The 22506-nt window shown below is 38.4% G+C and overlaps 1 protein-coding gene across 1 annotated transcript; it reads left to right on the forward strand.

The window, feature by feature from the left end:
- The first annotated feature begins 21015 nt into the window (after positions 1-21015).
- LOC137716111 (uncharacterized) lies at positions 21016-21405 on the forward strand. Its single transcript, XM_068455543.1, has one exon. The coding sequence runs from the start codon at positions 21016-21018 to the stop codon at positions 21403-21405; it is 390 nt and encodes a 129-aa protein (XP_068311644.1).
- Positions 21406-22506: the final 1101 nt, after the last annotated feature.

Here is a 22506-nt window from a genome sequence, read left to right on the forward strand (position 1 = left end):
GTGGTGCCCTGGTAGTCAGCTTATTCCTCTACGAGAACTTGGCTTAGAATTCCATCAGTCATCATAATCTTGAGTTGGAGGTTAGTGTTGTCAGGAATATGTGTTTGTCAAGGCACCTCAATATTGAAGATGTAGGTCGGTGGCGCAATCGAGGCACCTCAGTATTGAAGATGTAGCTAATAGACATGTCCTCGTGGCTCATGAAGTTATTTCACGTCTTTTTCGTTTCAGAGATCGAGTAAGTGGGCCGCCACGTATCATGATTTGGTCGTTTTGGTTCTCATTCATCAACGGTTAAGATCGAGTGCTTCAGACTATTTAATTTTGCCTTCATGGTGGAACCCTCACTTCATTTTGCTTCTTCAATCGAAACTCTAACGAATTCACTATGCGATTATCTTCAACAACCTAAGCTTTACCATTCACAAGTCTCATACTTTCCCTTCTGAATTCTCTCAGATTGGTTTCTCATGTTAGCATTTCTTTTCGTCTTCCTTTAGTACATTTTGAGTAAGTTATATTTTACTCTGAATCTCCTGCTATAGGTTGTCATCAATGTGAAAAGACGTTGATGGGGACCAAATTCAACTAGTTTAATTTGTATAATGGAGTAAGGCATCCTTTCTGACTTGAATGCATAACGTAAAATTTCTGTGAACACGAAAGATTCCTTGAAACAAGAAACCAGAATAACGTGTACAAAATAATATTTTTGTGTTTATGATTTTGGGGTTACGATCTCTCTCAAATTTGGTCCTCTGATTCTATCTTCGTAGGGTGTAGGTTTGTGGATGAGTTGTTGATCCAAGGGGCCGTCGGGGCTTGATTTAAGGATGAACAGTTGATGAACGGATCTTCAAGGGGCGTTGGGCTTGATCTTGAAGAATGGGTGTATGGATTTCTTCAAGGGCTTTTGGGCTTGATCTTGAAGAATGGGTGTATGGATTTCTTCAAGGGCTTTTGGGCTTGATCTTGAAGGTTGATGGATGAGCAGATTTTCAAGGGCTTTTGGGCTTAGTCTTGAAGAACGATTGGATGTGTGGATTTGTTTGTGCTGTTGATCCAAGGGGCCGTTGGGGCTTGATCTTAGGATGAACGATGAACACTTTCTTCAAGGGCCGTCGGGGCTTGATCTTGAAAGATGGTTGTGTGGATTTGTTTGTGCTGTTGATCCAAGGGGCCGTTGGGGCTTGATCTTAGGATGAACGATGAACACTTTCTTCAAGGGCCGTCGGGGCTTGATCTTGAAAGAGGATTTAACAAAGAAACGAAGAGAGCTTTCTTGATCCTTCGGGATTTGCTTGAAAGCTTTAGAGTTTCAAAGCTTCAAGGATTTGGGGAATTCTCTTCCAATTTGGGAGTAGAGAAATGTATTTGTGAATTGGTTGATGCTTGATACCTTGATGGAGAAGCCTATTTATAGGCTTTGAGAATGAATCACCACCACAAAATATTTTTTTCCTTTCCAAGCACCATTGCCTAATTTTCCCACTTAATGCAATATTGAAATTGAAGTGGTGTAACTTATGGCCTAATTTCCCACTTAATACCATTTTAAACTTGAAGTGGTGTAACTTATGTCCTAATTTCCCACTTAACACCATGAACTTATGTCCTAATTTCCCACTTAACACCATTTTAAACTTGAAGTGGTCTAACTTATGGCCTAATTTCCCACTTAACACCATTTTAAACTTGAAATGTGTATGCTTTGTCATTGCCCAAATGAGAAAAACTTGCTTTGATCCGTAATGGATTGAAGTGTGCTTGCCTTGTCATTGCCCAAAATGAGAAGAAAAACTTGTTTAATCCTTCAAGGGTATTTCTTCCTATTTTGTTGAGTCACACGCCATGTGTACAATTTGTACAACACGTGGCGTATGCCATGTATGCCTTGACACGTCAAAACTTTAATGCATTGGTGAACATTTGTTTTACTGAAATTTTGATGTCTACAAATGCCCCCACTTCAAGGCGTGTCGTAGACATGTGCTTGTCACGTGTAGAAGATGCGTTTTGAAGTCCCTTAATGTAGATGTCAACCCAAGGGCCATCGAGGCTTGATCTTGAATTGGGCTGGAAATTTCTTCAAGGGCCATTGAGGCTTGATCTTGAGTTCGACTGGAAGATTTTCTGGTTTCCTCCAATCGTTGATTTTCCACAGGCTTAGTCTTGAACTGGGCAGCAGGAAATTTTTTCAAGGGCCATTGAGGCTTGATCTTGAGTTCGACTGGAAGATTTTCTGGTTTCCTCTAATCGTTGATTTTCCTTTGTGCTACTCTTGAACTGGGCAGCAGGAAATTTTTTCAAGGGCCATTGAGGCTTGATCTTGAGTTCGACTGGAAGATTTTCTGGTTTCCTCCAATCGTTGATTTTCCTTTGTGCTACTCTTGAACTGGGCAGCAGGAAATTTTTTCAAGGGCCATCGAGGCTTGATCTTGAGTTCGACTGGAAGATTTTCTGGTTTCCTCCAATCGTTGATTTTCCTTTGTGCTACTCTTGAATTGGGCAGCAAATTCTTTTGGTCTCCCCCGAAGGTCTGAACTTACTCCTTTTATCTGGAGTTGAATTTGATTCAAGGGTGGAGAACACTTGATTTTGAATCGGGCTTGTGATTTCTTCAAGGGCCATCGAGGCTTGATCTTGAGTGAAAATAGGACCATGAGCGGTTTCAGGATTCAGACACATGGCAGGCAAGCACGAGGTGGAGGTGATGACCTGTTTCTTTGTTCAATCTTTCCAATTCGTATTGAAGAGGGTTAGAGGATAACTCAGCATATGCAGTTGTTGCGTTTGCTGACTATCCACAAGATTGATGTTTCATTGTCACTCATCTTAGCTGTTCTCCAAGCAGATGTGGTCTCTTCTCTGGAAGTGTATCAACCGTTGAAGATGACTACTCGAGAACAACGCTAGGTAAGCAACTAGGGAACAGATTCCAGGTAGTCGGTTCCAGATCGGAAGACTGACTCCAAGTGCCGGCTGATGGCTCTCTTTCACTTTGCCATGCGAGTAAGAACAAGGACAAAGGAAAGGACATGGAGAAGGCATGATATGAGATACCTTTGCTTTCGAAGAAGCAGCGAATGAATCAGCACATATATTTGTTGTGCTTGTCTCCACATGCTTCGATGTATCATTTTTACTTGCCTTACTTGCTCCCCTTTGCAGAAGTGGTATTTCCTTATGCAGGTGTGGCATCTTCTCTTGTAGTATTTATCCTCTGATGCAGGAGTTGAATGCAAACCTTGCATTTGAATGGACCCTCACTTCTTGGTGGCAGCGCAAGTTTGAGTGGAGGTTCCGACATATTGCTTTCTCTGTCCTTGTCTTGGCAGGTGAGAACAAGGGCAAAGGAAAAGACAGGGAAAAAGCATGATATGAGATACCTTTGCTTTCGCCCTTGATGATATGAGATACCTTTGCTTTTGAAGAAGCGGCGAATGGATCAGCACATGTATTTGTTGTGCTTGTCTCCACATGCTTCAATCTACCGTTTCCTCCTGGGTCATCTGTACTCCAGGCATCTGGTATCTTCTTTGGGGAAGAAGAAAAAATTGAGTATTTCGAAAGGCTTTGCTGGGAGTGCGCCCTCAGAGGTGAGGAAGAGTTGGGCATTTTTTTTTTTCAGGTCTGCCTTGCCATAAAAGATGAAGGTCGACATATATAGGGATTTCCCAATAGCAAGTGGTGGTTATGTTCTTTTACCCTTGTCGACAAACGTCTCTTCGATTTTTTTAACAAGCGTCTCTTCGATTTCTGAGCTAGCGCCTCTTCGAAAAAGTAGTCACGGGTGCGGCTCTGTCACCACGCTTGTTGGCAAAGGCGTGTAGTTGGGATGATAACCTTCACGTGTTTTCAACTTTGTCAGAGATCTTTTGACAAAGTTGAACGCGTTATCTGAAAAGCCGCGAAAGCGTCGCCGAACTTCACGCAGGAAAATCTGATTTTTTGAATCGGTGGTCGTGTCGCCTTGGCTTTTTATAGAGGTATCGATCACCTCCAACATGCACACTTTGAAGATCGCCCGTTTGTGAAAATCGTCTTCGGCCCTTTCTGATTTTACTCCATCCACCTTTCTCTTTTAACCTTTTGACAATGGCTAACCCGTCTAACATTTGCTTAGATTTGAGTCTCAGCAGTGATCCGAGTGCGCCGCGTCAGGTAAATGTATGGTGCCCTTCTTTCTTATCTTCTAATGGCCCTTTGACAGGTGAAGATTCTGTGATGAAGGATGCAACAACAGCTACGATAGTAGCTAGGAACTTCCTCACTCCAAAAGATAGTAGGCTGCTTTCAGAACGGTCCGATGAGTTGGCCGTTCAAGAGTCCCTAACTCTCAGTGTTCAGTGCGCAGGCTCTGTGTCCAACATGGGCCAACGCCTACTTGCTCGATCCCGCCAAGTGGAATCATTGATGGCGGAGGTGGAAACTCTTAAGCAAGAGATCAAACAGCTTAAGCACGAGAATAGAAGTTTGCATGTGCTTGCAAATAACTATTCGACGGGCATGAAGAGGAAACTTGATGAGCTGCAAGAATCTGAAGGTCGAATCCAAAGTGACCGTCAAAGGTTTGCGGCTTTCCTCCAGAGGCACATTTTTCCTGGGTCATCCAGCGTTCTACCCAGTATTGAGGCCTGGAATGCTCTAGCTTCAATGCCTCCCGCTCCGATGCCTTCTGCTCCGATGCCTTCCGCTTCTAGAGTTTTGCCAAGTAATGGGGCTTCACGTGAACATCCTTTGTGAAAGCTCCATCTTTTTTTTTTTTTTTTTTTTTTTTTTTTTTTTTTTTTTTTTTTTTTTCCTTTTGTAATAAAATTGACTTTCTTTAATGAAACATTTATTTATTTATTTTGATGTGACTGTACTTGAAGTTTTGAAGTTTCAAGTTGCCTACGTACTCTTCCAAAGAAGAGATCAAGTCATAACGTAGTTCAAATGAGTGATGGTTTTGATGATGATTTTGCCGTACACAGTTTATGCTCTTGCGGGCCAGGAGCGTTTGTTGTCACCTTTTAGGCTCGTGCGAACGAGGAGCTTGTGGTGTCGTTTGCAGTTTCAACTCGTGCAGACAAGGAGCTTTTGGTGCTGTTTGCAGTTTCAGCTCGTGCAGGCAAGGAGCGTTTGGTGCCATTTGCAGTTTCAGCTCATGCAGGCAAGGAGCGTTCGGTGCCGTTTGCAGTTTCAGCTCGTGCAGGCAAGGAGTATTTGATGTCGTTTGCAGTTTCAGCTCGTGCAGGCAAGGAGCAATTGATGTCGCTTGCAGTTTCAACTCGTGCAGGCAAGGAGCGTTTGGTGCCATTTGCAGTTTCAGCTCATGCAGGCAAGGAGCGATTGATGTCGCTTGCAGTTTCAACTCGTGCAGGCAAGGAGCAATTGATGTCGCCTTTTATGCTCGTGCAAACCAGGAGCGTTGGTTGTCGCCTTTTATGCTCATGCGGACCAGGAGCGTTGGTTGTCGCCTTTTAGGCTCGTGCGAACGAGGAGCGTTGGTTGAATTTGTCAAACGATCTTAAAGAGGCATTCCTTGCAATCTTCATAGCAAGGAGTCTTGACTGAGTGATTGAAGAAGTCTTCTGGGAAGAAATCGCGCATCGTGATGGCAACGGACGATCTTTGTGTCATAATTTCATCATCCTCAACATTTTCATGTAGCTTTGAAGGTTGACGGTAGCTGCTTTGCCCCCTTTCCGATTGGTGAACTTGTGGAGGAGACCTATGTTTCTTGTGCATTTTCTTTGGAGTGACATAAGTCCATCCTTCAACTTCACTTGACGTGACTGACATGGTTTTGGAGCATGCCCCCAGCGGTTGAGGTGAAGATTTTGAGTTCAAAGAGCCAAAAGTGACGGTGGTATAGTTTGACTTCACCACATCATTAAGATCTAGCTCGATGATCCCTTTCTGAGCTAACTTCATGATGAGATCTTTTAGCACAAAGCACTTTTCCGTCGGATGACCAATGAAGCGGTGGAATTTACAGTACCTTGGACTGTCAGTACGGTTCATCTCTTCCGGCCGTTTGCACTCAGGTAGGTCGATCACCTTTTTGTCAAGCAAGTCTTTCAACATGGCAACCACGTCAGAGTCGGGGAATGGATATGTCTTCTCCTCAAGCTCCTTCAAAGTGCGTCTACGTATCTCTTGATCACGAAAAGCTTCGGTTTGAATCGCCTTGCCTCGTGTATGGGTTTTGACTGGAGTTGTGTTGACCGTCATTGCTTCCTTGGTGGGTTTCCACGCAGCCTTATCCACCTTGGGCCCCAAAACTTTGTCATTCTTGTAGTCGGCGATCTGTTCTTTCTTCCCATGACGGGTGATGCTTAACTCCATATCATGGGCGCGGGTGGCTAACTCCTCAAATGTTCGCGGTTTGATGCCTTGAAGGATGTAGTGTAGTCCCCACTGCATGCCTTGAACGCACATCTCAATGGCAGAGGTTTCAGAAAGCCGATCTTTACAATCCAGACTTAAGGAGCGCCATCTATTTATGTAGTTGATGACAGGTTCATCTCTCCACTGTTTCGTACTGGTCAGCTCTAGCATGCTTACAGTACGACGAGTGCTGTAGAAACGGTTGAGGAATTCCCTTTCTAGCTGGTCCCAACTGTTGATAGACTCGGGTTCGAGGTCGGTGTACCAGTCAAAAACGTTACTTTTCAGCGAACGTACGAACTGTTTGACAAGGTAGTCTCCCTCTTCCCAGCATTGTTGCAAGTTTCAATGAAATGGGCGACATGTTGCTTCGGGTTGCCTTTTCCATCGAACTGCATGAATTTTGGGGGCTGATAACCCATTGGCATCTTCAAAGCATTAATCTTCTTGGAGTAAGGCTTTGAGTACAGTACGGAGTCATGCGAGCTTCCTTCGTACTGTGTCTTGATAGTGCTTGCGATCATCTCCTGTAGCTGCTGGATAGAGAGAGATTCCATGAACGCCGTTGCTTGGTCTAGCTTCAGCTTCTCTTCGACTTTCTCCACTGGAGGCTCCTCTTCTTCGTCGACTTCTTTCTTTAATAGGCCAACATTTGGGTCGACTTTCACGTCGGGCAGCGCATCTAGTTGGTTGACAAGTGCGGCAATCTGCAAGTTCTTCTCTTCCACAGTCTGTGTAAGCTTTGCAATTGCTTCGCTCATTTGAGCCAGTTGTTCTTCAACAGAAGTGACGTCGATGGTCATGACTTGTGCAACCAATAGACATGACTTTCCTTCAGACATCCATAGTGCTGATGAAGAACCCCATTGGCCATTTTGGCGTGTCATCTTGTGTGCCTCAATAGCATGCTTTGGTGCCCCCATCAAGGTCAGGTGGATGACCGACTCGCGCCTTTGATGCTGCTCTTGCTTGCTTAGCAGTACCAACTTTGCAGCGGCATGTTGAGAAGTGGTTGTGGCACCAATGGATGCTCCATTTGCGGCGGAAGTGCTTATGCTTTTTCCCTTGGTGGTTGCAAGAACGGCTTGTCCCTTGCTTGATGCCATTGATTTTGGAGGTGTGCTTTGGTTGTTGTCAACTCCGTAACCATGCTCCTTCAACTTCTTTTGAGTCTCGGTGAGGTCGCGATCTTTGTCGTTGACGGTGTTTGAAACCTTCTTTCCAAGATTTGAAGAGGAAGCAAAGTCATGCCTAGCCTTTGACATGAGTTCGTAGGCATTTGGGTTAAAGCCTTCTTCGGTCTTCTTAGTTGGAAGAGAGCTTGGTTTCACTTTGACGCCATCTTGCGCCTCCAGACGGTTGATGAGTCCGGCGGTTTGCAAGTTTTTCTCCTCTGCAGTCTTTAGCAGCCTTGCAATTGTTTCCTTCATCTGAACCAACTGTTTTTCAATGGAGGTAGTGCCGATAGTCATGACTTGTTCTTTGTTTGAAGCCATGGACTGTGCTTAAATATCTTGAACGGAGACAGAGATGAGAGGTAGAGATGGTCCCACTGGGCGTGCCAAATTTGTGAACACGAAAGATTCCTTGAAACAAGAAACCAGAATAACGTGTACAAAATAATATTTTTGTGTTTATGATTTTGGGGTTACGATCTCTCTCAAATTTGGTCCTCTGATTCTATCTTCGTAGGGTGTAGGTTTGTGGATGAGTTGTTGATCCAAGGGGCCGTCGGGGCTTGATTTAAGGATGAACAGTTGATGAACGGATCTTCAAGGGGCGTTGGGCTTGATCTTGAAGAATGGGTGTATGGATTTCTTCAAGGGCTTTTGGGCTTGATCTTGAAGAATGGGTGTATGGATTTCTTCAAGGGCTTTTGGGCTTGATCTTGAAGGTTGATGGATGAGCAGATTTTCAAGGGCTTTTGGGCTTAGTCTTGAAGAACGATTGGATGTGTGGATTTGTTTGTGCTGTTGATCCAAGGGGCCGTTGGGGCTTGATCTTAGGATGAACGATGAACACTTTCTTCAAGGGCCGTCGGGGCTTGATCTTGAAAGATGGTTGTGTGGATTTGTTTGTGCTGTTGATCCAAGGGGCCGTTGGGGCTTGATCTTAGGATGAACGATGAACACTTTCTTCAAGGGCCGTCGGGGCTTGATCTTGAAAGAGGATTTAACAAAGAAACGAAGAGAGCTTTCTTGATCCTTCGGGATTTGCTTGAAAGCTTTAGAGTTTCAAAGCTTCAAGGATTTGGGGAATTCTCTTCCAATTTGGGAGTAGAGAAATGTATTTGTGAATTGGTTGATGCTTGATACCTTGATGGAGAAGCCTATTTATAGGCTTTGAGAATGAATCACCACCACAAAATATTTTTTTCCTTTCCAAGCACCATTGCCTAATTTTCCCACTTAATGCAATATTGAAATTGAAGTGGTGTAACTTATGGCCTAATTTCCCACTTAATACCATTTTAAACTTGAAGTGGTGTAACTTATGTCCTAATTTCCCACTTAACACCATTTTAAACTTGAAGTGGTCTAACTTATGGCCTAATTTCCCACTTAACACCATTTTAAACTTGAAATGTGTATGCTTTGTCATTGCCCAAATGAGAAAAACTTGCTTTGATCCGTAATGGATTGAAGTGTGCTTGCCTTGTCATTGCCCAAAATGAGAAGAAAAACTTGTTTAATCCTTCAAGGGTATTTCTTCCTATTTTGTTGAGTCACACGCCATGTGTACAATTTGTACAACACGTGGCGTATGCCATGTATGCCTTGACACGTCAAAACTTTAATGCATTGGTGAACATTTGTTTTACTGAAATTTTGATGTCTACAAATTCCTTAGTAATTAAGGCCTAAATGTGAAAGTAGTTTACTTCACATTTCTGAGACCCCCAAAATATGTGTAGATACGGAGCACAATCAATGTCGAGCGCTTTTGATTTGGAAAATGACTGCTAAGAAGCTCAAGACAATAAGTAGTCGATCGAGAAAGAGATGCCGAACACGATGACTTCGAGGATCTCTCTGGTAGATCGAGCAACATTCCTATTCGTCGACCACCAGTTATAAACTTAAGGGACTCTTATTCGACAAGGCATGGACACAAATCCACTTTTTTTTGCAGAGGGATAACTTAGAACAGACCATGGATTGAGCCGCTGCCATCAAGATAACTAATGAAGAATTGCTCGATCTCACTAAATGCCTGATGTCGTGCAAATATAGCATTCTTGGATGATAAGCGAAATCTTCTCCCTGTGAGTTCCGATAGAGGGTATGCAACCCTTCGTGCCCTTACAAGGTTGGGATGCCAATTGACCCTTATTATTATGTAGACTCGTAATCATACCGATGATCACATTGTTAGTGTTATAACCATGTCAAGGTTAAAGGTGTTGAGAAATAGGTACCAAATCCCGACCAATGTTATCCTTCGAGTGCCAATTGAAGGAGAAAGGCTGAGTTGACCATCACATGGTTGGGTGGATTTTTATGTTGAACTCTTCAAGTCAGGCGTTCCGCTGCCCCTTCACCTCTTCTTCCAGAGAGTTGTGGTCCATATAGGTATAGCTCTTAACCAGCTTAACTCAAACGCCATTCACATCTTTCTTAGCATGTACGTGCTCTGGATGGAGCACTGCCAAACATAACCCAGTTTCAGCGTAATTAAGCACTGTTAAAAACTAAGAACAGTCTTGGCCATGTGAGGTTCCATCACGTGCTTGGCTTATTCTTGCTATTTGTCGATAACCCTTTTAACTAGATGCCTTACAAGGAGAATTAGTTCCTTGTTGGCAGTAATTGGGAGAGCTTAATGAGGTTGAGGCGATAGACGCTCGTGTTGCCAGGTGCTTGCATTGTCAAATGCTTGAGGGCGAAGGGTAAGAAACAACATAAGTCATAGTTTTATGATTCTTGTTTTCCACCAACCTTCTAATTATGGTTTCGTTTTGTTTGTATTGATTGGCTGAGAAGGATCCCTCTTCCGTGAAAAGAAGAGCTTCAACTAGTAGGTATGCCCTTTTTGTGTTCAGAAGAACTTTCAACCATCATCATACTCATTGACCGTCGTTTACGAGCCACTGGTTTTTCTAAGAAGTAAGCTATGGTGGACTTCAATTTTGTTGTTATTCTTTTTTTTTTTCCTTTATTCATTCTCATAACTTATATTAATGATGAGCCTTAATATCTTCGTCATTTCATCCTTGGTAGAGTTCCGTGCATTATTTCATCCTTGGTAAAGTTTCGTACAATGTACTCATAGTTGATCTTTCCCACAAAGGGAGAAATGGTTGAAATGGATGTTGGATGGAGATGATTGCTCGTCGAGTGATGGGAAGAAGAGTGCCCCTATTAACGCTTGGAAGCAGTATGTTGGACAAAGGATTGATCAGGGAGGCAATCGCAACCCTTATACTGTGGTAGTGCCACAAAGTTCCTCTAGTGTCAGCCGAGAAAAATCTACTGGCAAACACCTGTTGGTCGGCTGCTCAAGCCACCAAGAAACAAGTGCTTTGGTCTTCTGCTCCAGCCACCAAAAGACCAAGGCTGCGTTTGAGGACGAGTGGGCCGGGCAATATTGTAATCCTCCTACCTCGGTAGGGTGATTAAACTTCAACCTACTTATCTAGTTTGTAATAAGCATGTTCAGACTTTCAATTGTATGCACAATACACACTATTTATGATAACTGTTTTATGTACTACTACTATAGTCTTAACATTATGTGATAATAATATGGTTGAACCTTAATGTGTCCCTAAGTTAGGAAGTTTGTAGGATTTACAGGATAATTTTTTAGTATTCAATAAAATTGAGCTTTTAAGTTCAAATTCTTTCACATTTTTAATTTATTGCCTATGGCTTCGTCATCATTTTGGTGATAGCTAGCACATCTTTACCCCTGGTTTGATGCTATCGGGCTCGAGGTGTGTGATGTTAGCCACAGTGTTCGCATGTTTGGTGAAGACAGAAGAGGATCCTCTCTGGATCCACTTTGTAGAGATCCTTAGTCGTTCATCGTGCATCATGTGGCCAGTTTTCTTCAGGTACTGTTAGTGTTTAATTTTAAATGAAAAAAGTCAAATGATTTCTGACTACACGATGCACAATGAATGGCTAAGATGTGATAATCCCTAGGACCCCTACAATTTGGATCTGGATGGGATCCAAATCCAGGGAGTAAGATTCTCTCCCCTCCTAATCTCTCTCCCCTTCCCTTGCCTCATACTTGAACGGTTACGGTTAAGCCACGTTAACATCTTATATTGATATTATTTATAGAGACAATAAGAAAAAAAAAAAGAAAAAAAACAAAATATGAGAGGAGGGGAGAGAAAGGGATGAAAGTAGGAGGTGAGAGAATTCTACTCCCAAATCCGAGGGGAACAATTTCAATCTGCCAATGCAGCAACATTGGGTTTCGTGAATTCAATGATACTTGTCTCACTAGAAAGAAATATATATAGTTGCACAAACCCTAAATAAATAATCTAGAAAACCAATTAAGGAAATGAATCTTCAATACAATCAAATTACAATTTACCTTTCTACTCTAATTGTCACAATACGTTTATAAAGAATGGATTTGGACTAATGTATAACAATTCTTTTTATCCTTGTGTGTTCAAAAAGATTAAATTTTAAATTAATTTAGTTTTAACAATGTCAAAACTACAATCTAATATTCACAGTCGTATTTATAATATTGGCTTGTGTACAACGTCCAAAACCCATGCATGCGTCATGATGAATAGTGCAATCAGACAATGATATGTCATGGGTCTCATCTCTTGGCCTGGTTCGTGGTAAGTGTTTTTGTTTGCCATATTGTTTGGATGTATAATAACACCACGATATATATAAAATTGTTTAGGTTTTTGGTGAGTAGCGTATCAGAAGAGTAAACCACGACAGTGAGCGTTGTGTCTGCGTGTAAGTAATAACGGCAGAGAAGCTAGCAGAAGTAGATCGAGAGAGGGAGCTGCCATTTTTTGCATGGGATGCTTTGTACGTTAGTACAGGGATACAGCTGTTACGATGTGCTTAGTTCATTTGGATCCAGTAGGGTTTCATCGAACGCGTAAGTCTAGTAAAGAAAGGAATGGGTTGAAAATTTCAATTATTTGAAAGTAACTTTCCTGGCATCCTCTGGTGCAGGTAAGTACCTACGTAGCTGGTTAGGGTTAACAATTACAAGTTGCAAGCTTTGTAGCGTTTTATTTTGTTTCATTAATTTACGGGTGTGACTTCAATGTTACATAGTACTCAGTACTACAAATGGTTTAGTCATTATATTTGATTTTCGTAATTGTCATATCGTCTATTTTCAACCTTAATTATTCATTTGAATATCACTTACTGCTATGTACCAGTAGAAAAATTTATTAATTTACAACCAATTATGATTTTAGACATATTAACATTTTTTCGCCTGAAAGACATATAGTTACTAATTCTTGTAATTCAAGGACAATTTGACTTAAGTTTTAACGAAATTAGCATGTTGCGTACATGTCATAGGAGTTTTACACAGTATAATTTATCTCACTTAACTCAGGTTGTGATTCTATCAAAATTAATTATTGATGAAATAAAACTGCTGTCCTGAAATAACTAAAAAATTAGATTATATGCCTAAAGCCGAGTAAGAGTTTATAATAATTAATTTAACCTAATTAATACCTATATATAATTATGTGAACATGTATGACAGCCTCGTCAACACTGTACTTAAATTAAAAAATAGAGTGGGAATTTATGATTTATATGTTAAATATGCAAATGTAAATGGAAAGGGAAATAAGTTCACCTACAATTGACAGTAGAAAATTAATCCTGATATGTTATTTAATTAAAATACATGTACAAACTATACAAGTGGGAGAGCAAAACCCCAATACGGGGAACAGCTTGAAATTTCATCATCATTGTAACAAGCTTAGCTAATTGGCAGGCGACCATTGACCAATCCCAACAAATTATAATAATTATCCAAAACCTAACTCAGTGGTCCTCAAGCAAATCAAAGAAATAAAACTAATAATAATCAAAGTTTTAATTTGTGGTCCTGATCTGGTTCTCGTGAGTTGGTCGATCCAAGGTGACATATACTGATATGTATACTGTAACTATGGAAATAAATCTCAGAACGATTAACATATTGTCTATAGATTATATATATGCGTATGGGTACCATGTTGCTCGATTTGCCCCACTGAGAATCTTTCTATTTCTACCAAAAGAACAAATTGGTAATCGATGATGAGCGGAACTCGTTTTACTTAGGTGTAGTTGACGTGGCAAGATATGATTTATCGACTTTGTATTTGACATCAAAATATAGATTTTCACATCAAGCACCAAAAGATCGATTCAAGGCAATTATTTGAATTTGTTTAAGTTTAATAGTTGACAATGTTAATTTTAATTTGTTATCCATATATATGAGTTTTTTTTTTTTGTTCATAAAAGATAATTAATTTATGGGGATTAAAACTTCAGATATCATGTTTAGAGATAAACTGTCTTGATCACTTGAATTAAAAGTGTTGACATATATGTTCGACTTTTAACCACCATAGTTTAAAGGCCAGGACATAAATATTGGCCAAAATCTAAATAAATATTTTCTGCCTCGAAAATTAGGGGCCCGTTTGATTTAGAGGAGAAAGACATGGGAGAAATGAGTGAAATAAAGGAGTGAAGGAAGGATATGGTAAGAGACATGATAAGAAAGACAAAGAAAATGAAAAGTAATTAAAAACAAAAATCCTTTTAAATTGTTTTCACTTTCAAAAATATATTTTCTTTCTTTCTTCTGCATTTGTTCTCCTACCCCTCACCACCCTTCACTCCTTTCTTGTCTGCAAGCTTCCCATATCAACATTAAAAAAGAAAACTAAAGATCAAATGATTATCGTCATAAAATACTCATCATGTCACCTTTCATTCTATTGAGTTTGTTGAGATAATGGCAGGAGAACAACATTACTTGTATATCTTTCATTTGTAGGTATACAATTTTCATTTACAATCATCATATATAGCAGCTATTGCAAGTGTGGGACATAATGTACTCCACATCTAACAAGTTGGTGGTTGCAACTGGACGAATTGATAAGTACACTTAGCCATATTCGTGAACATAATGTGCCCCATTTCCCACAAGTTATAGGCCTCCTAAACTACACAGTGAAAAGTGCATGGGACAAGTCTGCAAAAACTCGTACTGAAAGCTATTAGTTTGGTTGAAATTAATCATAGTGTATTTACTTCTGTTCCAAGAACAAGAAACAGAACGATTTGAATTATATAGTAGGGTTTCAAATCGCTGTCCTCCACTAAAAGCTTGTATTTTATGTGTTTGTTTGAGAGTGAGAAGATTCCGAGCCACTTACTTTGGTTGCAAGTTGAGGAGTCCTAAAGTACTCCCATAAAGCATATGCATGCATGATTTGAAAATTTATAGCTTTGCGAAGCTACTTATTTTGGCTCAACTCCATTCCCGACTTCAAAACTTCAACATTTGGCCCCCACTTTCTTTTTCCCTTTTGATTCAAATGGTTTACATTACTTTGATTGTTAAGTTTTTGGATCCAGCTGTTGATCACAATATTCATATGCCTATATGACTAGGCAGCCCTAAATGTGATTTTACATGTACACAAAATTGATATACTTGTTAGGTGAAGTGTCGATTTAGTTCTTGAACTATCACCTTAGTGAAAATTAGGTCTTTAAATTATTTCTTCAGTAAAATAAGTCCCTAAATTCATTAAAAATTGTCAATTTCATCCCTACTATTATGTTCAAAGCTATTTTATCCAATTTTCCGTCAACTTAAGTCACTTGACACATTTTAGAATGAAATGTCATTATTTTCTCACCTATAAGCTCTTAACATTTGATATAGGTTGTGGATCTAGCATGTAATTTACTCTCCAAAGTTAACTTACACTATTTCTTATGAAAAACTATCAATTTACCCTCCAAAGTTAACTCCATACATTATTTCTTTATAAAAAAAACTACCAATCTACCCTCCAATGTGTATCATATGCAATTAACGTGACTTAAATTGACAGAAAATTAAATATAGTAGCCTTGAATATAACATTAGGAATGTAATTTGCAGATTTTTATAATTCAATGACTAATTTTCTGGAAAAAAAATAATTTAAGGACCTAATTTTCACTAAGTTGATAATTCATGTACTAAATTGGTAGTTCACAACAATAATATAACTTACTTCTTGTTAGAATGTATGTCATCAAATTTTGAATTTTTTATGTCCAAATAATTTTATTGTTTCGTGAAATTTGTAATATGTAGGTTTCTTGTCTCATTTATTTATTTATTTATTTTTTTTTTGGGTCGAGTAGGTTTCTTGCCTCTACGTGCATTATTTAATTTGTCTCTCATTACAATTTCACCAACGAATGTGAGGCGAAAGACAATGATATAAGTGATGTTATTTGTACTTGGAGCAAGCATACAACTTGGAAATTGCTCACATGCTTTGGAATTGAAATAATAATGGTAGTGTACTTTTAAATACTTAGAAATTTGTTAAGTCCATTTAGAATGTAGTGAGAGTCTTTTAGGAAGTTATTGTAATTCATTTATGCTTCCTTTATCTTTTCCTTGGTCTTACTTTCCTCCTTGCTACTATCCTCATCAACTTCATTCACAAAATGATTATTGATTTCATCATTGTCAACATACTCATCATAAATTGGTGGGGAGTTCAAATCAACCAAGCTGTATCTCTTCAACCAGATTCAAATGGATGAAAAATCTCACCCATGATCGCAACGGAAAACTTACTCTGATGCCACTTGACGTAGGAAGAGCGAAGGGGTCTTGGGAGATAGATACCTGGGATGTGCTCAACAACAAAGCTCGCTTGACGTTGCGAATCGTGGATTCACTCATACGACCAAGCCAAACGCTTGACTTTAGAAGGAGAAACAACTCACTGCAATTGCCCAAATGATTGTATTACATCATAATTTAAAGGAAGCAAGGAGAAAGGAAGCATAAATGAATTACAACTTCCTAAAAGACTCTCACCATATTCTAAATGAACTTAACAAATTTCTAAGTAATTAAAAGTGCACTGCCATTATTATTCCAATTCCAATGCATGTGAGCAATTTCCAAGTTGTATGCTTCCTCTCGCATCAGTACTACATTTGTGTCATATATGTTTTCATTGACTAAGGAGAAAAACTTGCACACCTCACTACCGTATTAGTCACACAATCAAATAGTTTAATTTAAAGGTTTGAATCTAAAACGTCTGAATTTATACTAACTTCATGCCTACTCAAATTTTTCTTTGTTACAATTAGATTGAATCGAATATTTGCCAATCTGAAAAAATACACATCTTCCTAATCTAAACTAAGAAAAGTATTGGAGAGCTAACTGGAATACAGGATCTGTGAATCTCTAAGATAGACTAAAATCAAAATTTAAACAAAGGGTTGTAACAAAACTAATAAAAGTAAAGGAGAAGTTCATATTTACAAATTTAAAAAGGGGAAAAAGTTTAAGAAGTGCGTAGTGTTGCTTTTTCAATTCATACATTTTTTTTTTTTCCTCTGTCGCTTTTCCTTTCCTTCTTCCTTTTGGTTTGAGAAAGTTCTCAAGTGAAATTTATTATTCTTTGCAATCATCGTTAGGCCTTATTCCAGTCAATATAAATAATTAACACCGTACCATAATGCAGATTGTATATATGAATGCAGTTTATGTGACCCATTAGTTGGGGAACTGCTAATAGTTTATACATAATTTAACATCAAATTAATATTTATTCAATCATAATATAATCTTTAAAAGTTTGATTGAAATCGCAGGCAATAATCGTATAAGTCGTTCTTTAGGTTGCATTATATTTGTGGCTTCTTTACCTTTATGAGGATCCTATTGAAATAAATAAGTCATTACTTTTATGGTATATTGCTGACAAAAGTGAATGCTTTATTACTTTGAAAGGAGGTATCACTTCTAATCTTCTCAGTCTTCGATGGATTGTTATTTAATAAAAAATATTCATCTTCTACCTTCATATTGTACATAGTTTTTTTCATTTGTTTTTCTTTGAATATGAAGAGCTACTATTTTCAATATAGTTCTAGAGACCAAACCAGACTTTAGTGCTGAACAAAGTGGGCTCATTAAATAACACCTTAAGCTTAAAAAATGCGGTTCCCATTCACATAGAAAAGATGAGTCCCATGTTGATAGATGAAGGATGACCTAATTATTAATTTTCATTAGTTAAAAAAGATTATTGATTAATTAGTTAAAAAAGATTTTTTCATGATACTCTTTTGAATCTTGATTGTATTTATAATGTAATTCGGTTCTTTTATCCTCCATATTCCGATTAAGATTTATGTGATACATCCCCAACTGAAGTTGTTCTTACAAACATAGCTTGATAATCAAGTACTTTGCGCAATGATTTTCGATATGGAACTTGGTTTTAATGGATATCTCCTTTCATTGAACAATTATCAGAAGGTGGTAGATTCCTTATTACACATTCATGTATCTTTAGACTCAAAAATATGAACCCATTTATCACACTATCGAGCCTTGTGAAGAAGTGAGGCCTTTGACGTGAAACCAAATTTCATATCTATAAGCATAAGATACCTATGATGCCTTAGGTCCTAGAATTATTTGCATACTACAAGCAGAAACATTGTAACGTTTGACATATGGTAAGCGTTAATACGTTTAAGCTTTTTGGACAGTCAGTGTTCAGTGAATTTGTCCAACATACAAGCACATGTATATTCATCACGTGTCCAACACGCGTAGCAAGAGACCATGCTAACCTTAATGCGATATGCACCAGCCTTTCCAATATCCAATTGACTTTCCAAATGGCTAGAAACTTTTTTTAAGGACTAACTGATTATAAAAATACAAGTACCCTTGCCCTAACTGCGTTTGGGATATTGCTTCCATACCTTAAATCCTACAAACTCATTCATAGCATATTATCTCTATAATATAAAGCTCAAACTCATGTACGAATAATACTCGCTCTTTTATTAATTAATTAATTAATATAGAATTGTTAAATAAGACAATTCACTGATTACAGAGTTGATTTTGAATTAAGTTACAATAATTAGGCAGTAAGTAATCTAAAAAAAGAAAAGAAAAAAAAAAGGAATAGTATTTTATCCAGAAAGTACACATGGGAGGTGAAAGTGAGGGTATTGGAGTATAAAACGGGAAAAAGAATCATTATATAGGAAGAGGAGAGAGCAAATTGGATGGAGATAAAAGAATTACATTCCTGCAATTGGGATGACTGATGCATAATAACAACTGACTCGAACTTAAAATAAAAAGTTCGTGTTTGGATAAGCATCGAGGGATCATTTCCCTTTACATTTGCATGGCTAAAAAGCTAATTTATATGCATTTTAAACCTTCCAAAGGATGTTACAGCTAGAGGTGATAAATTAACCTATTGAATTATTAATGGGTACTCATTACGACTCATTTAATTTAATAACACCATAATATAGAGGTGAGATTGAAATTGGTGATGGTAGTGTAAGGTGAAATCAAACTAAAATAGGTCTCATTTAAGCACAAATTAGTGTGATACAACTCTCTTATTCTTTAGTTATGTTTAGTTGTTTAGCATCTACTTATCATGATCACTGGCGAATTTATGATCCAAATTTTGGAGCATTTTAGTGTTAAAGTATAAGTTTTTTAGATAGAAACAGAGCGGCGCACCAAAAAATTTCAGTTTATCATAGAGAAATTTTGTCGAACCCTTGGTGAGCTTATTGTCGTCAGCTAAACCATCATGAACTACTTCCAGGTGCTTCTATACGAGTCTCTAACTCTCTAGCGACTTCCAGGGTACTTCTGTATGAGTCTCTAACTCTATGTCAAAAATGGATTAAGTTCATTTTAAGTCTTCCGAACACGTATTGTATTGACAGTTACAGAAATTATTAAATTGACCAATCAACATTTACTAAACCGGCTTTCACATCCATAAAATGCTCCCTTTCATATATGCTTTGATAACGCTCATGTAAAATGTTTATTTAAGAAAATCCCGTATCAATGTCATGCGACCAATACTTTGTTTATTTCCCACTTATTCCACACTAACACCGGACTAGCTCCCTCCCATTTTATTTTTTTTCCTTTCGAAAGATAAGTATTATTAAACTCGAATCACAATGTTTATATCAGAAGTCAGAGTATTGAACAACCATTTTGATTAGAAGAATCTCATGCATGAACACCACCTATACAAGAGACAAACGAAGTCAAGCTATGCTGCTTTATTACAACTTCGGGGAGCAAATATAAACTCTACTGACCTCAATTGTATTTGCACACACTTAATGTCAAAGAGAAGATTTTCGATAACAAGGTTTGGTTCTATTGTTCCATTGATCATATTCACAAGCCCCTTAGTGTCCGTTTCCACTTGAATCACATCAATCCCATTCATTCGAGTTTGATTTTCTCTCTCTCTTTCTAATTCAAAATAGCATGTCGCTTGCCTTTTAATTATTATTATTATTTTTTTTTAAATCCCTAATTCGGAACTGTCAGAAAATTATCATAGCAGTTGCCAAAGAAAATATTATTGTGTAATGAAATAAACTTAAAGCCTTTTGGTCTACAATGGTGATTGGAGATGTGCACTTTATAGCATTAAACAATTAATATGAATATTAATAGAATCATATAAAGATCTTTGTGATATATATATAGACAAATGATAGCATTAGTAAGCTAACTTGTTAAATGTTAAGAGACAGATTATCAATAAGGGTTGAACCCGCATCAGAGTGCAAATAGAATATGTTCATCACAATGCTAATTCTTCTCCTAACTTTGTATTACAGAAATACAAACAAAACAAATGTTAGATCCATATATAAGTTATTTGATGGAACACAATACGTGTGCAAGATGATAGTCTATTACGTAAGATTGTATTTCATTAGACTCTTTAGGCCTTGTTTGATCTCTAGATACTCACAGGAATAGATAATTTATAAAATTCAAGGTCTGTTGAAAATAGATGTGGATGAATTTTCATTTCAAGGGTATTAAACGTAAAGGAAATTTTGCTCTTTTAATCCTCTAATTATGTCAGAAATTGGAACAGATAAGTTTCCTTAATAACTAATTCAGCTTCAATTATTAAGTTGAAATGTATAAACCTACCTTAAAATATAGTTTGGTATTCATTCCAGTCTAATCTTGTACATTAGCAGTATATAAAGTCACGTAGTCCTATACATTAGCGTTGTACAAAGTCATTTAGTAAGAGATCTTAAGTTCAACTCTTATGCGTTGTTAATTTGTAACTAAGTTACTATGACAGAAATATTATATGATGGTAGCTCAATCTTTTACCTCTTAATATAAATATATTGTTGTAAAAATTACAGAAATTCCTTAATTCTTAATTCATCTTGGCCTAATGGTCATACAGACACATTAATCAGTCCATGCTAAAAAGTAAAGTAAAACCAACGAACCGAGTTAAAAAGAAGAAGCCCTTCTTTCCCTGCCACTCCGTCTCTCCCCCCATATCCCAGTGAAAATCCCAAAATTATGGGCGTCTGTGCTTCCACTCCGACCTGCACAAAAAGCAGAGGAGGAGGAGCACCGCGACCAGATGCGATCGGACGGCCGACAAGCAGCATAGTGATCGACGCGGACGGTCGGATGCAAGAGTTGAAGCGACCAACCCAATCAAAGCACATCACTTCCCAGAATCCGAATCATTTCCTCTGCAACTCCGAAACCATGTCCATCGGCACGTGCTTGACCCACGTGCCCGACGAGGAGGAGCTCCAGGCGGGCCAAATTTACTTCCTGCTGCCACTGCGTCAGACCCAGAAGCCCCTCTCTCTGCCGGACCTCTGCGATCTGGCCATCAAGGCCAGCTCTGCGCTGGCCAGAGACGGTGGTCGCCTAACTTCAAAGCTCAAATTTCCCTGAATTTTTATTTTTTGGATATTAAGTTTTTTTTAATTTTTGTGATCGAATTCAGTGATGTAGTGAAACACATTTTGACATCTTGCGATGAGAAAATTGGTGACCATTTTTCTATTTTCCGGCATCAAAAGCCGGCTGTGTATGCAAGAATGAGGCAGGCAATATTTGGCAAGGGGGAGGCTTGCATGTGGGCACAGGCCCAACACAGTTGAGTTATTTGGGCCTGAGCCATACTAAACTAGGCCCGAACTTACATTGATAGATAAGGTGTGCAAAAATAATGTTCTCTAGTTCGGAAATATTTTTGTACATAGCAATTAAGTGGTAGTGATGTTTCTAATTCTATTGATAATTATTAGATGAATTTAAATTTGAGATTTGTGTAATAGTAGATTAAATCAAACTCGTTCTAAATCAAATTAATCTAATATTAATCGAAGGGGTGGTGCGCAAAAATGTATTATACAAGACTTTTATTTTTTGAGTACATTCAATATGCTACACTAAGAATAGGAAGAAGAGTTTGAACTCGAGGCGCAGTTAGAGGAAAGCCCAAACCACTAGAACAATAAAAAACAGATTGTGCAAGACTTTCATTTTTTCTTAAAGACATGACGCGTTTTAAACAACGTGTCATAATTCAATAAGAGTGCGGCGTCTTTTCTACGTCATTTATTGATCTCTTATGCGTCAATACAAATTCATGCATCTGCGGAGGTTTTAAAAGCGACCACCATCACAAGGTGGTTGTCGTGTAGGTTATAACGCCGAAGCTATAAATTCAGGTCACGTTTCCACGAGGCGGATGACTTCCATAGTCATTAGCCACAGATAGAAGTCGACGTGCACACGTGCATTGACGTGGGAAATTTATGTAAGTTTGGTGAATTAGGGTACGAACATGCTACACCGACTCTTGAATCAATTTAGTATTCAATCTTTAACCTACTCCATCGCTGGGATTTTCTTGGATGAACAATCAATACTCCTTTTGAATTTTGATTAAAAGGAATATACCATGACTTGTTCGGCGGCGAGACTCGATAAGATTTTTTTATTTTTTATTTTTTATTTTTTGAACAAATAATATTATTTGTACATTAA

Source organism: Pyrus communis, chromosome 15 (genome assembly GCF_041283825.1).
Source record: "Pyrus communis isolate YQ-2024b chromosome 15, ASM4128382v1, whole genome shotgun sequence".
Lineage (NCBI taxonomy): Eukaryota > Viridiplantae > Streptophyta > Magnoliopsida > Rosales > Rosaceae > Pyrus > Pyrus communis.